General features: G+C 50.6%; 6 protein-coding genes across 6 annotated transcripts; 4 read left to right on the top strand and 2 right to left on the bottom strand.

The window, feature by feature from the left end:
- Positions 1-105: 105 nt before the first annotated feature.
- JCM6883_000841 (uncharacterized protein) lies at positions 106-1,300 on the bottom strand (the record flags this gene model as incomplete). Its single annotated transcript, XM_076629849.1, has 3 exons — positions 106-402; positions 648-926; positions 1,001-1,300. The coding sequence occupies 3 exons, from the start codon at positions 1,298-1,300 to the stop codon at positions 106-108; spliced, it is 876 nt and encodes a 291-aa protein (XP_076490014.1).
- A 399-nt stretch (positions 1,301-1,699) lies between these two features.
- Positions 1,700-3,686, bottom strand: VPS30 (beclin 1; the record flags this gene model as incomplete). The annotated part of the gene is made up of 7 exons (XM_076629848.1): positions 1,700-1,744; positions 1,817-1,898; positions 2,009-2,149; positions 2,224-2,482; positions 2,543-2,670; positions 2,739-2,863; positions 2,943-3,686. 7 exons carry the CDS (start codon positions 3,684-3,686, stop codon positions 1,700-1,702), a joined length of 1,524 nt encoding a protein of 507 aa, XP_076490013.1.
- A 137-nt stretch (positions 3,687-3,823) lies between these two features.
- JCM6883_000839 (uncharacterized protein) lies at positions 3,824-7,502 on the top strand (the record flags this gene model as incomplete). The annotated part of the gene is made up of 8 exons (XM_076629847.1): positions 3,824-4,511; positions 4,591-4,791; positions 4,868-5,264; positions 5,328-6,231; positions 6,294-6,718; positions 6,797-7,034; positions 7,134-7,327; positions 7,403-7,502. The coding sequence occupies 8 exons, from the start codon at positions 3,824-3,826 to the stop codon at positions 7,500-7,502; spliced, it is 3,147 nt and encodes a 1,048-aa protein (XP_076490012.1).
- A 388-nt stretch (positions 7,503-7,890) lies between these two features.
- On the top strand, positions 7,891-9,032 carry JCM6883_000838 (uncharacterized protein; the record flags this gene model as incomplete). Its single annotated transcript, XM_076629846.1, has 4 exons — positions 7,891-8,081; positions 8,276-8,522; positions 8,595-8,714; positions 8,784-9,032. The coding sequence occupies 4 exons, from the start codon at positions 7,891-7,893 to the stop codon at positions 9,030-9,032; spliced, it is 807 nt and encodes a 268-aa protein (XP_076490011.1).
- Positions 9,033-9,623: 591 nt separating this feature from the next.
- On the top strand, positions 9,624-11,630 carry SEC61 (translocon subunit SEC61; the record flags this gene model as incomplete). Its single annotated transcript, XM_076629845.1, has 8 exons — positions 9,624-9,698; positions 9,771-9,788; positions 9,896-9,980; positions 10,052-10,228; positions 10,291-10,807; positions 10,871-10,976; positions 11,061-11,415; positions 11,533-11,630. The coding sequence occupies 8 exons, from the start codon at positions 9,624-9,626 to the stop codon at positions 11,628-11,630; spliced, it is 1,431 nt and encodes a 476-aa protein (XP_076490010.1).
- Positions 11,631-11,931: 301 nt separating this feature from the next.
- VPS53 (Vps53p) lies at positions 11,932-15,296 on the top strand (the record flags this gene model as incomplete). Its single annotated transcript, XM_076629844.1, has 14 exons — positions 11,932-12,151; positions 12,217-12,362; positions 12,427-12,577; positions 12,641-12,839; positions 12,898-12,984; positions 13,043-13,258; positions 13,327-13,447; positions 13,505-13,617; positions 13,673-14,006; positions 14,076-14,383; positions 14,444-14,513; positions 14,581-14,663; positions 14,726-14,882; positions 14,946-15,296. 14 exons carry the CDS (start codon positions 11,932-11,934, stop codon positions 15,294-15,296), a joined length of 2,556 nt encoding a protein of 851 aa, XP_076490009.1.
- Between the last annotated feature and the right edge of the window lie 52 nt (positions 15,297-15,348).

Raw genomic sequence — 15,348 nt, 5'->3', positions numbered from 1 at the left:
CGTATCCGAATACACAAAGAAGGGGACAGGCAAACGAGAAAGGACTCAAGCAGAAAGGCAGGAGAAACCGAATCGCACTGGGCGAGTCGGCATACAAAGCTTCGCTCACAAAGGCGAGTGAGGGTTCACCTCCGGAAGATAGTTCGAATCGAAGAAGTCAAAGGACCAGTGAGGAGAATCGTGGTGGAAAACCTCGTGAGAGGAGGCGATTCCCCGTTCTTCTTGAGGATGTAGACCGTATTTCGCATCGAAGAGAACCTGGGGAGGTGAACGTCGAGGTTGCAAAACCGAATCGCTTCGAACGTGATCTGGTCCGGCTTTGAAGACGTACATTGACGATTGAGGTGGCGAGACTGAACGACGGTTGATTGGAGTGTAGGGGGATTGTTCGCGCTGCCTCGCCTGAGGTGAAAGGGGAGACAACGTTCGTCAAACTCTCTCGATGAAGGATTTGGGGAGAGGGCTCACAGGTTGCGCGGTTGAGTCGATCGCTAACAAGGAACAGGTCACAAGTTTTGGCCTAAACTTGCTCGGGGGACGATGGGGGAACGCAAACAAGCTGCATATCTCGACGCTAGGCTATCAGTGATTGATACAAGAGGTTCAGCTCATCCCTTGTCGCCGAGGAGAAAAGAGAAGTAGCTTACGAAGTCCCATTTCGACAACTTCTTCCTCTCTTCCTCATCTCCATCGACCCATTCAAAGAGGTACTTCAATACAGCGAGCTGATCCTCCCAAACAATCGACTCCCATTCCTTGTACATTGGAAACTTCCTCCAACGCGATTTCCAGTCGTACGCGTTTTGACGAGCTCGAGTACCAAGTGGTTGAGTTGCGACCACAGAGTCGAAAGCTGCGATGAGAGCTCCGCGAGATGCTTTCCATGGGAGAACGTCGATCATCTTCTGGATTTCCGGGAGCGAAGGCTATATATAGGAGGAGCAGTCAGCCGGTTATTTGGACCAAAAACGCGTTCGAGGAAACTTGCCAGATCCTTCACTGCATCGAACCAATCCTTCGGTTTGACCTTCCCCTCTCCCTCAGCTCGACGATCGCCTCCTCTCTTCTGGCGCTTCCCCTCTCGCTCCATCTCTTGCCCAGCCTCGCGTAGTCTCATATCCGCCTCAAACACTCTCTTGAAAATCGATTGTTGATCCTTCAATTCGAGTGGGACCAACCACACAGCGCCTAGTAGAATCCTACGAGCCCGACTGTGTTTCTCGATGGACTTGAGACTGTTCCCGACGAGTTTCCAAGGAACGGCGGGAGGTGTATAGCGGGATGGGACTCGTTTCGACATGGCGTCGATAGTGGGGCAGCGAACTAGGAACTAGGCTGAGAGGTTGAGAACAAGGAAGTAGTGGAATGAATGAACGCACAGAGCTACTCCTTCTAGCGGGAACGTTGGCTGGATCCGAGCGATAGTCCGAGGAAGCTCCGCAAGACGTCAGATCATCAGATGACTGAACGCCAAGAGGTGTCTGCGCTGGCTGAAGGGGGAGCTGAGCGAGCTTTGATGTAAAGGAATCCGTGCTCAAATTGACACAACAAGCAGAAAGAACGTGGAAGTGTGACAGACCGAAGGGAGCTGAAAGAAGAGCGCGAGAGAGGACGAGGTACAGATAGAGGAGCCAGAGAGGAGAGAGGAAAAAAATCGAGTCGTTGATGAGAGAAAGGGAATCGATAACGAGAGTTTAACTCAGATCGAAGCTCGACCGAGAAGGATCTTGAGATCAAGTAGGACCTGTACGGTACGACTTTCTTCGTTCGATACACACGTTCATCGGAGCTGCGTGGGAAGAAGGAAGGGACGTACATGTCTTAACGCTCTTGACCAAGTTTCATCAGAACCGAATTGATACTTTATCGAAACGTCTCCAATCTTATCTTTGACGATCCTACTCGAACAATCGTATACTAATCAGCACTCTGGCTCTCTCGAGGTCTCGAAGGGCAACAGAGCGCAGAACAAGAGAAAGCCGATAAGAGAAAACGAGTAACAACCAACCGATGCGGGATCCTAACACTCCTATCCCTCTCACAAACCCACTCGATCAACTGTCTCAAACAATCCAAGAACGCGACCATGGCGAAATCGAACCTTCGATTCTGTAACACTCTCGAAATTGATAAATCTGAACTTCCATACCTATCCCGTCGTCATCCTCCCTGCATCAGCCCCTCCCGTTCAAGTACTAGCGCGAGAGAGTAGAAGGAACGTACAGTTCATAGGATTCCCCTTCCTTCCCTTCCCCCTCTACTCTAACAATCCTCGAAAAACTTCCCATACATTTCAACCTCCACCCTTTGAACTCCCTCATTCCAAACTTCCTACTAATAGTTTGTAGTAACAGGAGGGTATGACCTAGGGCAGCATTGATTTCTGACCATTCTACTGGAGGGGAAATTGTTGGGAGTCGTCCTAGTCGGAGGGAATTGATCGTTCCGAGGGTGGATTCTTGACCGATACAGAAAGTGTCGTCTGGAGAGAGAAGGGGAAATCAGTAGGAGGGACAGAGGGAAATGGGAAGGGGAGACGGACTATAGACGTTTGTACGTTGAAGTTTGTCGAGTTCTTTTTGAGAGTTTGAGAGTCGGGTTAAGAGACTGTTTTGTCGGGTTTGGAGAACGTCTCGTTCGATCACGTATTTCGAGTGTTCAGTCCAGAACCTAGAAGCCGCGACGAGAGAGTGAGTCATCTTTTCGGAAACAGAGGGAGACGAAAGGATGAGCTTTACTCTGCTTCCTCCGCTGCTAATTCAGCTTCTTCCGCTTCTAGTGCTTTCAGTTCCGCCTCGAGAGATTCTTTCGTACTCTCTACTGCCTTCAATTCCGTAATCGCATGAGATTCCGCTTTCTTCAACTGATGTGCACAATGCACTTTCAATCAGTCTCACGGGAGTTCCTCGACTACCCCGATAAGAAGGAATCTCCGTACTCACTTTCATAATATCTTTCTCCAAACCCTCCCTCGTCAATTCATTCCCATCCCTCTTCATTTCCTCCCTCTTCTTCCCCATCTCCCTCTCAAACAAAACCAACCTATCCCGCTCTTTCTTCCCTTCTTCGAGTTCGATCTGCATGAGTAAGACGAGGGTATCGGCACATTCCGTGCAGAGAGGATGATCGATTGAAGAAGTTGACGAGAGGAGAGACGAGAGATGACAGAGTTGCGTTAAGCGAGAATTTAGGGACGAGGGCTGCGACGACGACGAGGGATCGGAGTGAGTGGGAGCGTGGGATGGAGGGTTGGGCTGGGAGGAAGGACGGAAAGAGGGAGGTAGAGAGGAAGAAGAAGGAGGACGGTAGACGGAATCGGTGAGAACTACGAATGATTCGGCGGGACCTAAATGAGGGGGTAGTCTTGGAGGAGTCGGCTGACTCGGGACTGAGCTAGGCACTACTATCCTCTGAGTTGCTGCTGTTGATCGAGGAGAAGGGGAAGAGGAGGTTGAACGATGTTGTTCAATCGCTGCGTTGTAATAAGGTCTGATCGATGCCGGTACGACCGCATTACGCTGATGTGGATGTTGATATCGTTCTGAATGCGAGAGGAAATCGTAAGTCGAGGGAGAGAGGGAAGAGAGGGAATCCTCGAGATGAGGGGGACGAGAAGCGTGAATCGGATCGTAGTTCGGGAACGAAGTAGGTGAGATCGGTTGTCGACATTTCTGGCATGATACCATCTCACTCGGGACTGAATCGTTTCGATGGGGATGGGGAACGAGGCGAAGTCGGAGTCGGAGTCGGCTCTTGTCTTCTCCCCTTTGACCCGGTCTTCTCTCGAAAACTCGTAAACCTCTTAGTTGAGGTTTGAACCGAGATGAATGACAGTCTACCGCCATTACCCTTACCTCTCCCGATCCCCTTGAATGGTCCAGTGAATCATTCATCTAAACCTCCCCCTCCCGCTCCTCCTCTTCCTCCTCCTCTCGCTTCAACCTCGACTGCTCCGAATCCATTAGAAGGAGAACTACCGACCGTCACTACCGACCTCGTTCCTTTGTCGTACCTGATCGATCGACTAGTTACCCAATCTTATTCCGATTTCTCAACTCTTCTCGAAACTCTCCCTTCCCACCCGGATCAACAACGTAAACAACTTCTCGTCGACTATGTCCTTCACACTCGTCGACAATTCCTAAAGTTGCTCGTATTGACGAGATGGAGTGCCGAGAGTGAAAGGATTCGAAAATCGATAAACATTATCGGATTCCTCTCGAATCAGAACCATCTAGTCGACGAAACGGTAACTAGGTTGAAAGAAACTGGGGAAGGATTGAAGGGAGCTAGAGTTAGGAATTATGATTTAGAGACGAGTCTGACGGTTCTGAGAAAAGGGAATTATGAGGGATTACCGAGTGCGATTAGGGAGGCGTTTGAAGGCCAGGAGAAACTAGGGGATGAGGAAGTACTAGAGACGATGAGGGAATGTGAAGCGGTTATGAGGTGGAGATTGAAGATGGGAATGGAAGAAATTCCGAAGTTGATGAGAGATAATTACCGGATAGGTACGCTCTCACTCACTCGAGTTCTCCTCGTGATGTATGGCGACTTGACGCAAAGAGTTCTCTCTCTCGTCGATGACAGCGGATGGAAGGGTTACGTTCAGGTTAGAGGGACTGTGGGAAGCGAGTTTCGTTTATTCGGGTACAGAAACCCAGCAAGAAACGCAGCGGGAAGGAGGAGCAGAAGAGGAAGATCCGACGACGATCAGTGCAGAAGATCAGTCAGAATGGTACCTACTAGGAATCAAGTTCTTGTTCACGGTGCAAGACGAGCGGGGAGGGAGTGAGTTTTCAATTCTTCCTTTTCTTCGAAGTACATTACTATTAGTGCTGACAGATTCTGTAAATTTCTCGATCAGGCTGGAATCCAACCCCGACAGGCCCTCTGAAACAACACCTCGTCGACTTATGCAACGCTCAACTAGCCCGACGACCCTTTCTCCCCTCTCCCCCTCCTCCCATTCCACCTCCCCCTGCTCCTGACTCCACCGAAATTTCCTCCTCCGAATCCGAGGCAGAGCGTCTCACCGAGCTCCAAGCTAAATACTCCTCCGAACTGAAAGAAGTCCGGGCAAAACGAAAACGAGATCAACCTCTCCAAAGGGGTTACACGTTCCTCCAACGATTGGCACTGTCTTATCAGTTGGAGAGTGTCTATGCGCAAGCCGTGGGAATGATTAGGAGTGATTGGAACGCTTGTGGCTTGAGGGTCGAGATGAATGGAGAGAGGGATCAGGTTAAGGTCAAGTATTGGAAGTGAGTTCAACACTTCTCTTGTCAAGAGCAGATTGAGTAGAGCTGACAAGGCGAGGAGAATAGTGACACGGAAGAACCTAGTCGGAATAAACCGAAACCTTCGAACCCTGCTACCGCTTCTTCTCCAGCAAGTCCAGGGGGTACAATAATCTTCTCGGTCTCTCCCTCCAACGAATCAGCTCCTACACCTACGAACTCGACAGCAACTCCATCGATATCGAGTCACCTGAACGAAAGATCAACGACGACTCGACGGAGGAAAGCGCTCGAATCTCTCCTGAATCGATCACAATCCAGGCCTTCATCGTCCTCCGCCACAGAGCCCTCAACTTCCACCACCACAAATTCCACGCCGACAACAACAGACTACCCTCCGACTCACCTGCAAATCACCTACCTCCCTTCTCCCGCCTCTTCCTTCTCCGCGATCTCAATAACCCCCGACCTTTTCCCCTCTTTCGACGACGACACAACAGATTCGGATCGACTCAAATTGGAAGAGATCTTGAATCGAGTAACGAAACGGCACGCGAGGGAGACAATCGAGGCTGTTGCGAAAGAACTCGGTGTCTCACGGAATGACGAGAACGGAGAAAAGGGAGCGAGGATGGTTTATCCTGCCTCGTCGAATCCTCGAACGGATGAGATGGAAGTCGAGACACCACGAGAGAAGGAGGAAGAGGAGGAGGAAGTACCGTTCGTTTTCGTTCCTCTGGTTGGACCGCACGCGCTCGAGATTCATGTGGATCCGAAATCTGGGAGAGTCGAACTACGGAGTGCTTCATCGTCGACGACCGGGGAAACGGCTGCAACGACAATAGCGGACGGGGAGGGAGGAGGGGAAAGGGAAGCTCGATGCAGAAGTGCTAGTGATCGACTGAATTCGTTGAGGTTCTCTTCGGGAGAAGGCAACGGAGATGCCTGGATCAAGAGTTTACCAGAAGTAATCGCGAAGATCCGAGCCACTGTAAGCTCTGTTTTTCCTCCCTCGTTTCGGCAGAACGCTGAACCTGATGAAATCTTGTTCAGACCATCCTGGATGAGCTCTCCCTTCTCTTCACTCTCCTCTCCCTCCCTACTCTCCGTCGACTCCCCCTCCCTCCCCGAGAACTGCTCAAATTCGGTTCCCTTCCCTCTCAATCCCTCTCTCTCGGTCGTCCAACGTTCCTCTTCGTCCCTTTGAACGCTCACTCGAAGAACGAAGGACTCGAAGGGTTCTATTTGAGCGTCGTGTCGGTCGAGGAGGAAGGGGTTAGGTTTGCGTTGGTAGGGACGAGGGAGAGGAACGATGAAGGGTCGGGGAATAGCTGGGTTGAGATTACCGAGGTTGGGTGGATCTATAAAGAGGGAGAGAGCGGGAAGGGCAAGGAGAAGGAGGGGACAGAAGAGAGAGGAACGAATTTTGGATCTCAGGTTTCGGCGGAAACTTTGAGGAAAGTATGGAATTACTGCGTGTACGTAACCTTCTCCGCGGCCGCTCACTCGAGAATACTGATGAGCTGAAGAGAGCTGATCCACGTTTCGTCGAGCAGTCATCGGATCCTCCTCTATCGAATCGAACAACAACTTCATTCCCGACAAATCTCGTATCGTTCCTCCTCTTGCTCTTCTTCGACGCGTTCGAATCGACTCGAAATGGATCGTGAACCTCCGCCGTTCTTGGTGCTCGACACGCAAGGGCTGATAAGATTGCCTCGTGATGAACGGTCGACAACAAATTCGAAAGATGGAAGATTACCGCTGCTTCTTCTGCGAACGGCGGCGTTGAGAGTCGGGGTTGATGAGGAGACGGATACTATACGAGTGAGATCACTCGGTCTATCTCTCTTAGTCTCGGTCGGTCGCTAAATAGACTCCAAACATGAGCAGATCACTTTACAAATTCGCCTCAACCCTTCTTTCCCACTCTCATCTCTCCCTCCTCCCTTTCCCTCCTTACAATCTTCCGACGGCGCTGACTCAACTATCAAACTCCCACTTAACGTCTTCTACAACCGTTCGACCCGGGCTCTCGTCTTCTTGACTGAAAACGAAGTGCTCGGAGCAGTCGAACGGATACTCAAGTCAGTCTTCTCTCGCTCTGAACGTCAACGTACAATGACTGAGAGAAGCTGACGATATTGTTTCTTGCTATGCAGAGCTTATGCGGGAATGATGAAAGAGCTTCAGGATGGGATCGGGAGACTCGAAAAAGAGAAGGACAGTAAAGGGAAGGGAAAGATCGAGGGAGATGGTTGAGCTCTTGCTTAAGTGCAGAGATTAAATCGCTCGGCGAATGGGGATGGAAAACTTAAGCTAAGGTAGAGACACCACTTGCTCCATCAATTTTTCCAGTTGATTCTGCAAGAAGTGGGTTTCATCTGAGCCTCGAGGTCTCGCTGGTCTAGAACAAGAGCACGGTGTCACCTCCGTCGCTCCACCGACGAGGAGCAGGGCTCGTTTCCGTCCGCGTCGAACGAAGCTCGGACCTGTTGGGCGTAGGGGGCTCGTTCGATGCGATCACGGCTTTGCTTCTGATCATTCACTACCTCGAAGTGTCGTCGTCGGGTGAGCTCGTCTCTATCCCCTCGTCCTGGTTTCCAGCTGACCTGATTCGAATGCGTAGACTCAGCCGCTCCTTGAAGCGATGGAGAACGATCCGCCCCCGACTCCCTCCACGCGTCCCTTCGTTCCTTGGCACCTGCTCGACAAAGCCCTCGAAGATATGCAGAAATACCGCCCTCAAGGGTCCAAGGAAAACCTTCGACCTGTTCACATTTTGCTCGACATCGTTTGGCGCTTTCCGCTCAAAGTTGAAGATCAAGCGTCAGTTTACAAGTGAGTATTCAATGCTTCTGTCGAACTTCGAGAGACATTCAAACGACAGGGGAAAGTGAGGCCGGACTACTGGGATAAGGTCGTTTCGGAATCGGTAAGTTTGGAGTAAAACCGTCTCGTTTCGCTCTCCAATTGACAATTTTGATCTACCTTCTGCAGCTACCCACAGACGTGCTATATCCTATGATCGACAGAGCTCCGATTAAGCTCTCGAAAGAAACTCTGTTGGAGGAGGTCGAAGCGGTATGCCAGAACGCACCAGGATCGACCCAACGCCAACGCAACAACGCAGCTCGTTGGAAATTACGCTTGATACGCTCGAATCTGGTAGTCCGATGGGACTCGGTTCCTGGTTCGAGACGAGCAGCCGTCGTCGCCTACCTGGACGCGTGGCTTCGTGGAAGCCCCCAAGAAAGACAGGCCTTATCGTGGTTCGGACTTGTGAGTCACACCCCTCTTCTGCAGGGTCTTAAACTCGATCTAACGCTTCGTCTTGAACGTTCGACTTTTCAGCCTGATGCGAAGCATTGTCAAGATCTGGCGTTCCCCGAAGGTCATCATTGGAAACAACTTAAGCCGAACACTGAATCGAGGCCCGACTACGCAACGTCGTCGTCGAGAACGACCGAACGAGTGAGTTCTTTGCAGCAAGTCGTCGAAACTCGAGAGAGGGAGCTTACGATTTGTCTTGCCTGGTTGTAGCCCCCTCAGCAACAACAAAGAGCTTACATTCCCGTCAGTCGTCATTCGACGACCCTTCAGCGTCCTTTGCCGACAGAGGTCTTCACGGCAGGATCAGCGCACGTTGAATCTGTTTCAGGAGGGGGACACCGAACGTCGACTCCTCAAATCTTCTACGATCCAGAAGAAATTGAAACCTTTCCTCACGATAACGGCTATGTCTCGTCCTTCGATTTCGTTTCTTACTACAATACCAACCCTGCCAACTAGGAACTCCCCTCCCCTTTGTAGCCAATCTCTTCGTGCACGATTTCAAGGTTGATTCGAGCCGGAACAGTTCTTCGAGAATCCATTTCAGACTTTGTTTCTCCTCTCCTCCCTCGTCTGCCCTTCTCCACTTCTATGTCCGTACTCTTACTCCTCACCAATTCCCTTCCGGCTTTCAGCACTTCACCTCTCTTTTGTTCTGCCAGTTTCGCAAAAGAATATCGAGCTTGCGAACAAAGCAGAATCGTCAAATCTGGTTTCGCGTCAAGCTTTTTGTCTGAGCTAGCTTACGGGTAGTCTGACTACTATTACAGCTTTTTCAAAGCTTCTGACGAATTTGCGCAAGTTTGCGATAATTGCGAAACTTCGACCTCGAGACTCGGAGACGTGTCGAAGTCAATCGCTTTCTCGCGTTCACTACCTTCGCCGTCTGTCGATACCACCCTTTTAGCTCCAACGAGCTCCTCAGCCTATCCGAATACCCTCATATCCGGCTGCGCCCTCCCAACTGATCGAAAAGGAGTGAATTCGACCTCCCTCCACCTCTCGACACCCTCCCGTTCTTTCCCTTCCTCAATCTAGTAGCAGACGGAGATGTCGTTCCGTGCACTTGATTTGGTCAAGCCTTTCCTATCGATCTTACCAGAAGTCTCGGCACCAGATCGTAAAGTTAGTGATGAATCCTCCTCTCCTTGCTCTCCTTCTTCAGCTAATTCTTGTGCTCTGCTCACTCGCGAACAGATCCCATTTAACACGAAAGTGAGTAGTCGAACGCGACCGTAGTTCCCGGCGACTCTGTTCGGATCTCAAGCTAATCACGCATCTTCTCCCTCTCCTCTCGTGCCGTATCGTACGACCGTGATCAGGTTGGATGGACAGCAATCACCCTCTTAATCTTCTTGGTCTGCTCGCAAATCCCTCTATATGGTATCGTTTCCTCTGATTCTTCCGGTACGTCTCTCTCCTCCCTCCCCTCTATCACCCCGCTTGTGGTCGAACTGACGGAATGGGTGATGCGATAGACCCGCTGTATTGGATGCGAGTCATCTTGGCGTCGAATCGAGGTACTTTGATGGAATTGGGAATTACGCCCATCATCACTTCGGGAATGATCATTCAATTGCTTCAAGGTGCTGGGTTGATCGATGTCGATTTCACGCTCAAGGAGGATAGGGCATTGTTCGGTGGTGCTCAGAAACGTGAGTTCGAGTCTCTGGAATGAGCTTAAAAAGCAAAATCTCACGACCAGTCTATCTTGCAGTCCTCGCCCTCCTCATCGCATTCGGTCAAGCTACGGTCTACGTTCTCACCGGACTCTACGGACAACCTTCCGACCTCGGAGCTGGAGTCTGTCTCCTCCTCATTCTCCAACTGATCGTTGCCGCCTTGATCGTCATTCTCCTCGACGAACTCCTTCAAAAGGGTTACGGACTCGGATCCGGAATCAACCTTTTCATCGCGACAAACATTTGCGAATCGATCATGTGGAAAGCGTTCTCGCCTACGACGGTCAACACTGGAAGAGGTCCCGAATTCGAAGGTGCCCTCATTGCCCTTTTCCACCTCCTCTTCACTTGGAACGATAAGAGTCGTGCACTCAAGGAAGCGTTCTACCGTGAACGATTACCGAACGTTATGAACCTCGTAGCGACCGTTGCCGTTTTCGCTCTTGTGATTTACTTGCAAGGGTTCAGGATTGAAATTCCGGTAAAGAGTAACAAGTTTAGGGGTCAACGTGGTACTTATCCCGTCAAGCTCTTCTACACTTCGAACATGCCGTGAGTCTCCAACACTTCCTCACTTCTTGAACAAAAGTACTGATGTCTCGTTTTTGCGAATAGTATCATGCTCGAATCGGCTCTCTCTTCAAACGTTTTCATCGTTTCCCAAATGCTCTTCAACCGATTCCCCGAGAACTTCTTCGTTAAGCTCATCGGTACCTGGGAGGTGAGTTACAAACCAATTCTATTTTCACGAAAAGACTGAGCACAAACAGAAAACTGACTCCCTTCTCTCTCCCCTTCATTCTAGCCTATGGCCGACTCTGCTCAACTCGTCGCGAAGTCCGGTATCGCCTACTACATGTCGCCACCCCACACCCTCCGCGAAGTCGTCACCGATCCTATCCACACGGCAATCTACATCGCGTTCATGTTATCCGCCTGCGCCTTGTTCTCTAAAACCTGGATCGAAATCTCTGGGAGCGGGCCGAGGGACGTCGCGAGACAGTTGAAGGATCAAGGAATGGTGATTGCGGGACAGAGGGAAGGGTCAATGTACAAAGAGTTGAAGAGGGTCATTCCGACCGCGGCAATTTTCGGAGGGGCCGTCATTGGATTGTTGTCGGTTGCGGCGGATCTTGTCGGCGCTCTTGGTTCAGGAACCGGTACGTTAGAACATTCCTTGGATTCAATTCTCTTCTCGCTCGTTCGAGGAGGGAGAAAGTCGAAATTCGCTCGAGAGTGAAATGCTTACTGATGTTCTTCTCTTCTCTCGCGTCTAGGTATCCTCCTCTGCGTCACGATCATCTTCTCGTACTTTGAAACCGCTCTCAAGGAAACGACTCCCGGACTCGCAGATACTTTCGGAGATCTCCTATAGAGGAAGGTAAGGTGGGAGTTTGACAACGGACGATAGTCAGTACTGAGGAGAGTAGTCGTCGAGAAGTAGGGGATCAAGGAGCATAGGACGAGGAGGACGCTAGAGAGAGAGCAGAGAAGAGAAAGAAAGTTAGTGCAAAAAATACCCAAAGCATCGCTCGAATCCTTGTCCTCCGTTGCTAGAAAGAGAGCGTCTGAGTGTCTTTCACGAGACCTTGAGAGACGACCCCAAGATGCTACAAGAGCGCGAGATTCGAGCCTCATCTCTCTCTTTCCTTTCAACATCTACCTCTTCGATTCAGATGTCGACCCCAACGCTTAATCTACCAGCTCCAGCACCTCCAGATCCATCAGATCCTTTACCAGAGCTTCCACCCGAGCTACTACTCTCGTTCCTTCAACCCCAGCAGCAACTTGATGAAACAACGGAACGAGATGCTCTCGACGTGTTCGTACTCGGTGGAGGAGCCGGTTCGGGTGGTGTCCAAGTAGAAGATATCTTGAACGAGCTACTGCCGGACGGTCAGTCTCTCCCATTCGAGACGGAGACGCGAATGAAGCTGACTTCCGAGCGGGGTTCGTAACAGAGACGGCTTTGAACCAGGCTTCACTAGTGTCACTATTGCTGAGGAACAAGATTCAAATGATTCGATTAGAGATTGAAGCGTTGACGGAATTACTCGAAGCGGATCAAAACCCGGTTAAAATGGGAGAAATTCAAGAACTCATCGGAGTCAGTTCTCCCTCCCTTCTCTCTACTCTCTTCGATCTCAGCTGACCATGACGTGGTTACGTAGGAGCTATTGTCTCAGGTGACGGCGATTCGAGATGCGGCGACGGAAAGTGAGGTAGTAGTGAGGGATATCACGAGAGATATTCAATCCCTCGATTTGGCGAAACGAAACCTTGTAGCGAGTATGAACGCACTCAAACGATTCCAAATGCTCGGTACGATCCAACTCCCTCTCTCCCACTTTGCTCACTCACTGAACTCACTCAAACGGCCCGCAGTGAACGCATTTGATCAATTAACGAAACTCGCGAAATCTCGTCAATACCGTGAAACGGCTCAAGCTCTCCAAGCCGTCAAACAGCTCTCGCAATACTTCAAGACGTTCTCGAGTGTGGAACGGATAGCAGCGGTCAGTAGGGGAGTCTTCGAGGTGCAGAATGTACTGAAAGCTCAGGTGATGAGAGATTTCGAGGAAGCGTGAGTTGAGCTGTCTCTAGGCGAGTCATGAAGGTAGCTGATGAGAATGATGGGGTAGATTCTCGAATGAGGCGACGAGGGCGTCAATGACGAATCGATTGACAGACGCTTGTCTCGTCGTCGATGCTTTAGGCGACGAAGCAAAGTGAGTTTGGTTCTTGCTTAACCTCCAGCAAACTTCACTCACCACGTTCTTACGACAGAGACTCGCTGCTCAAATGGTATTCTCTCTTACTGCTTCGCGATTACCGACGGATATTCGGTTCAACCTCAGAAGCAGGTCAACTCGACAACATCTCTCGACGATTCGCCTGGTTCCGTCGGATCCTGAAATCGCACGAGGACGAGAACGGTTCTCTATTCCCGGCGAGCTGGAACGTCGGAGCGGTACTGGCGGGATCGTTCAGTGAAGTGACAAAGTGCGTTATTCGTTCTCTCGAAGTCAACGTCAGGATCGCGCGCTGATTTCGAGTACCGGTTGCCACAGAGACGATCTCAAGAACGTTCTGTCGAAGGTCTCAGCGACTCTCGATGTCAATCTGCTACTCGAATCGATTGCGCAAACGACAGAGTTCGAAAGAGATATGGCTCGCAAGTTTTCTCAATCTGTAAGTTACACCTTATGCATTCGACTTGAAGACGAGCTCACACAGTCTCCGCTCCAGTTCGAGAGCATACTCGCGCTGTCGGCGATCAAATACGGAGGAAAAGATGCAGATTCGCCGCTCACAAGCGTTTTCGAACCCTACCTCGGTATTTTCGTCGATGCTCAAGACAAGTAAGCACTCTCATCATCTGCCCTCGCATCTGCGGAACTGACGCTCCTTATGTAGGTTGCTCTCGGAGATGGTTCGCTCCTTCACCTCTTCCCGAATCTCGTCTTCACCCTCCGACAACCCTTCCGCCGTTCTCCCCTCCTCGACCGAACTTTTCTATTTCTACCGCGAAGCCCTCGACCGATGTGCTCGACTCTCCGTCCGACAACCTCTACTCGACTTGTGCAAAGTCTATCGAAAATGGTTAAAGACGTACGCCGAAGACGTCCTCAATTCCGCTTTGATCAAATTCGATCGACGGTCAGGCGAAGGGAGACCGAATTTACAAGAGTTACAGACTGCTTGTCTCGTACTCAACACGGGAGAGTATTGTCTCGAAACAGCTGCTCAAGTGAGTCTTCTTCCCTCTGCTGCCCCTTTTTCCGCTTCAATCGCTGAATCGCGATAATTTCTCTTGCAGCTCGAAGAAAGTCTGAAAGAGAAGATCGATCCCGAATTCAAAGACCGCGTCTCACTCGAAGCCGAGAAAGAACTCTTCGTCGGCTCAATCTCCTCCGCTTTGCTCGCAATTATTCGAGAACTCGAACTCACGGTCGAAGCTCCTTTCAATTCAATGTCCCGAAGTCCTTGGAAAGACGCCGAATTCGTCAGTTCCGAGAGTGATTACGTACAAGAGATGACGAAAGCTTGTGTCACGGTTGTTGGAATCGTGAGGGAGGGAGTCGAGCAGAAGAAATACGTGAGGAGTACTTGCGATAAAATCGTTGGGTGAGCCTGTCTCTTTGACTCCATGTATAGCTTGAACTGACTCGTTATTTGTCGGTGTAGACTCGTCCTCGCAAAGTTCCTGCAGACGATCGTTCGGTGTCGACCTATAGCTCAAATCGGCGCAGAGCAGGTTAGTCTCCTCTCGACGATACTGTCTTGCACCTGAATGTTGACGCTGAATCGCGCGAGATGAACAGCTGCTACTTGATCTGCAAGGTCTAAAGCACTGCTTGATGCATCTCGTTCTCGCTCCAGGAGATTCCGCTCCGATTCCAACTTCGTGAGTATTCCTCAGCTTTCCCCTCTCTGCTCGGTCACTCTACTGATCTTTTACATTGATAGATACTCTCGCTACGTTTCCCGGTCTGTTCAACGAGTCGACACCCTGCTCAAGGTTCTGATGACTCCTGAAGATCCTGCCGACGATTTCGTTCGACATTACCTCCTCTTGATTCCTTGTCAATCTTTCTCCGATTTCCAAAAGGTCCTTGATCTCAAGGTGGGCTCACAGCTCTCTTCCTCTCTATCCTTCACGCTGACTGAATCGCGAATCAATTTGCAGGGAGTTCGACGAGCGGATCAAAACAATCTCCTCGACATTTTCCTCGCCCGCACGTCGACCGCATCCGGTCTCACCGATTCCTCCTTCCTCACTCAACTCGACATGGATCCCTCCTCGCATTCTCTCACTTCCCCTTCCGCATCCGGGCTCAATTCTCCTCTCGCACCGAACAACCTCTCACTCTTCAGTGGATTCAGCTCGGCTGCACTCCCGATCTTGCCGACCGGTTCTCTCAGTCGTGATCCGAGTCGGGTAGGAACTCCAGCGGGACAGAGGGAGGGAGGAGAGAAGGGTTTGTCGAGGTTTGGTGCTTTCTCGTCTCGGTTGTTCCGTAAAGATACCTCGTCGTAGTCACTCAATCCCATATGTTGTATTCATCTCTACCGTAATACGTTGTAAGAAT

This window comes from Sporobolomyces salmoneus (assembly GCF_050403485.1).
Source record: "Sporobolomyces salmoneus JCM6883 DNA, S_salmoneus_JCM6883_v1_ctg7, whole genome shotgun sequence".
Classification (NCBI taxonomy): Eukaryota; Fungi; Basidiomycota; class Microbotryomycetes; order Sporidiobolales; family Sporidiobolaceae; genus Sporobolomyces; species Sporobolomyces salmoneus.
This window is presented reverse-complemented; position numbering and strand designations above follow the sequence as displayed.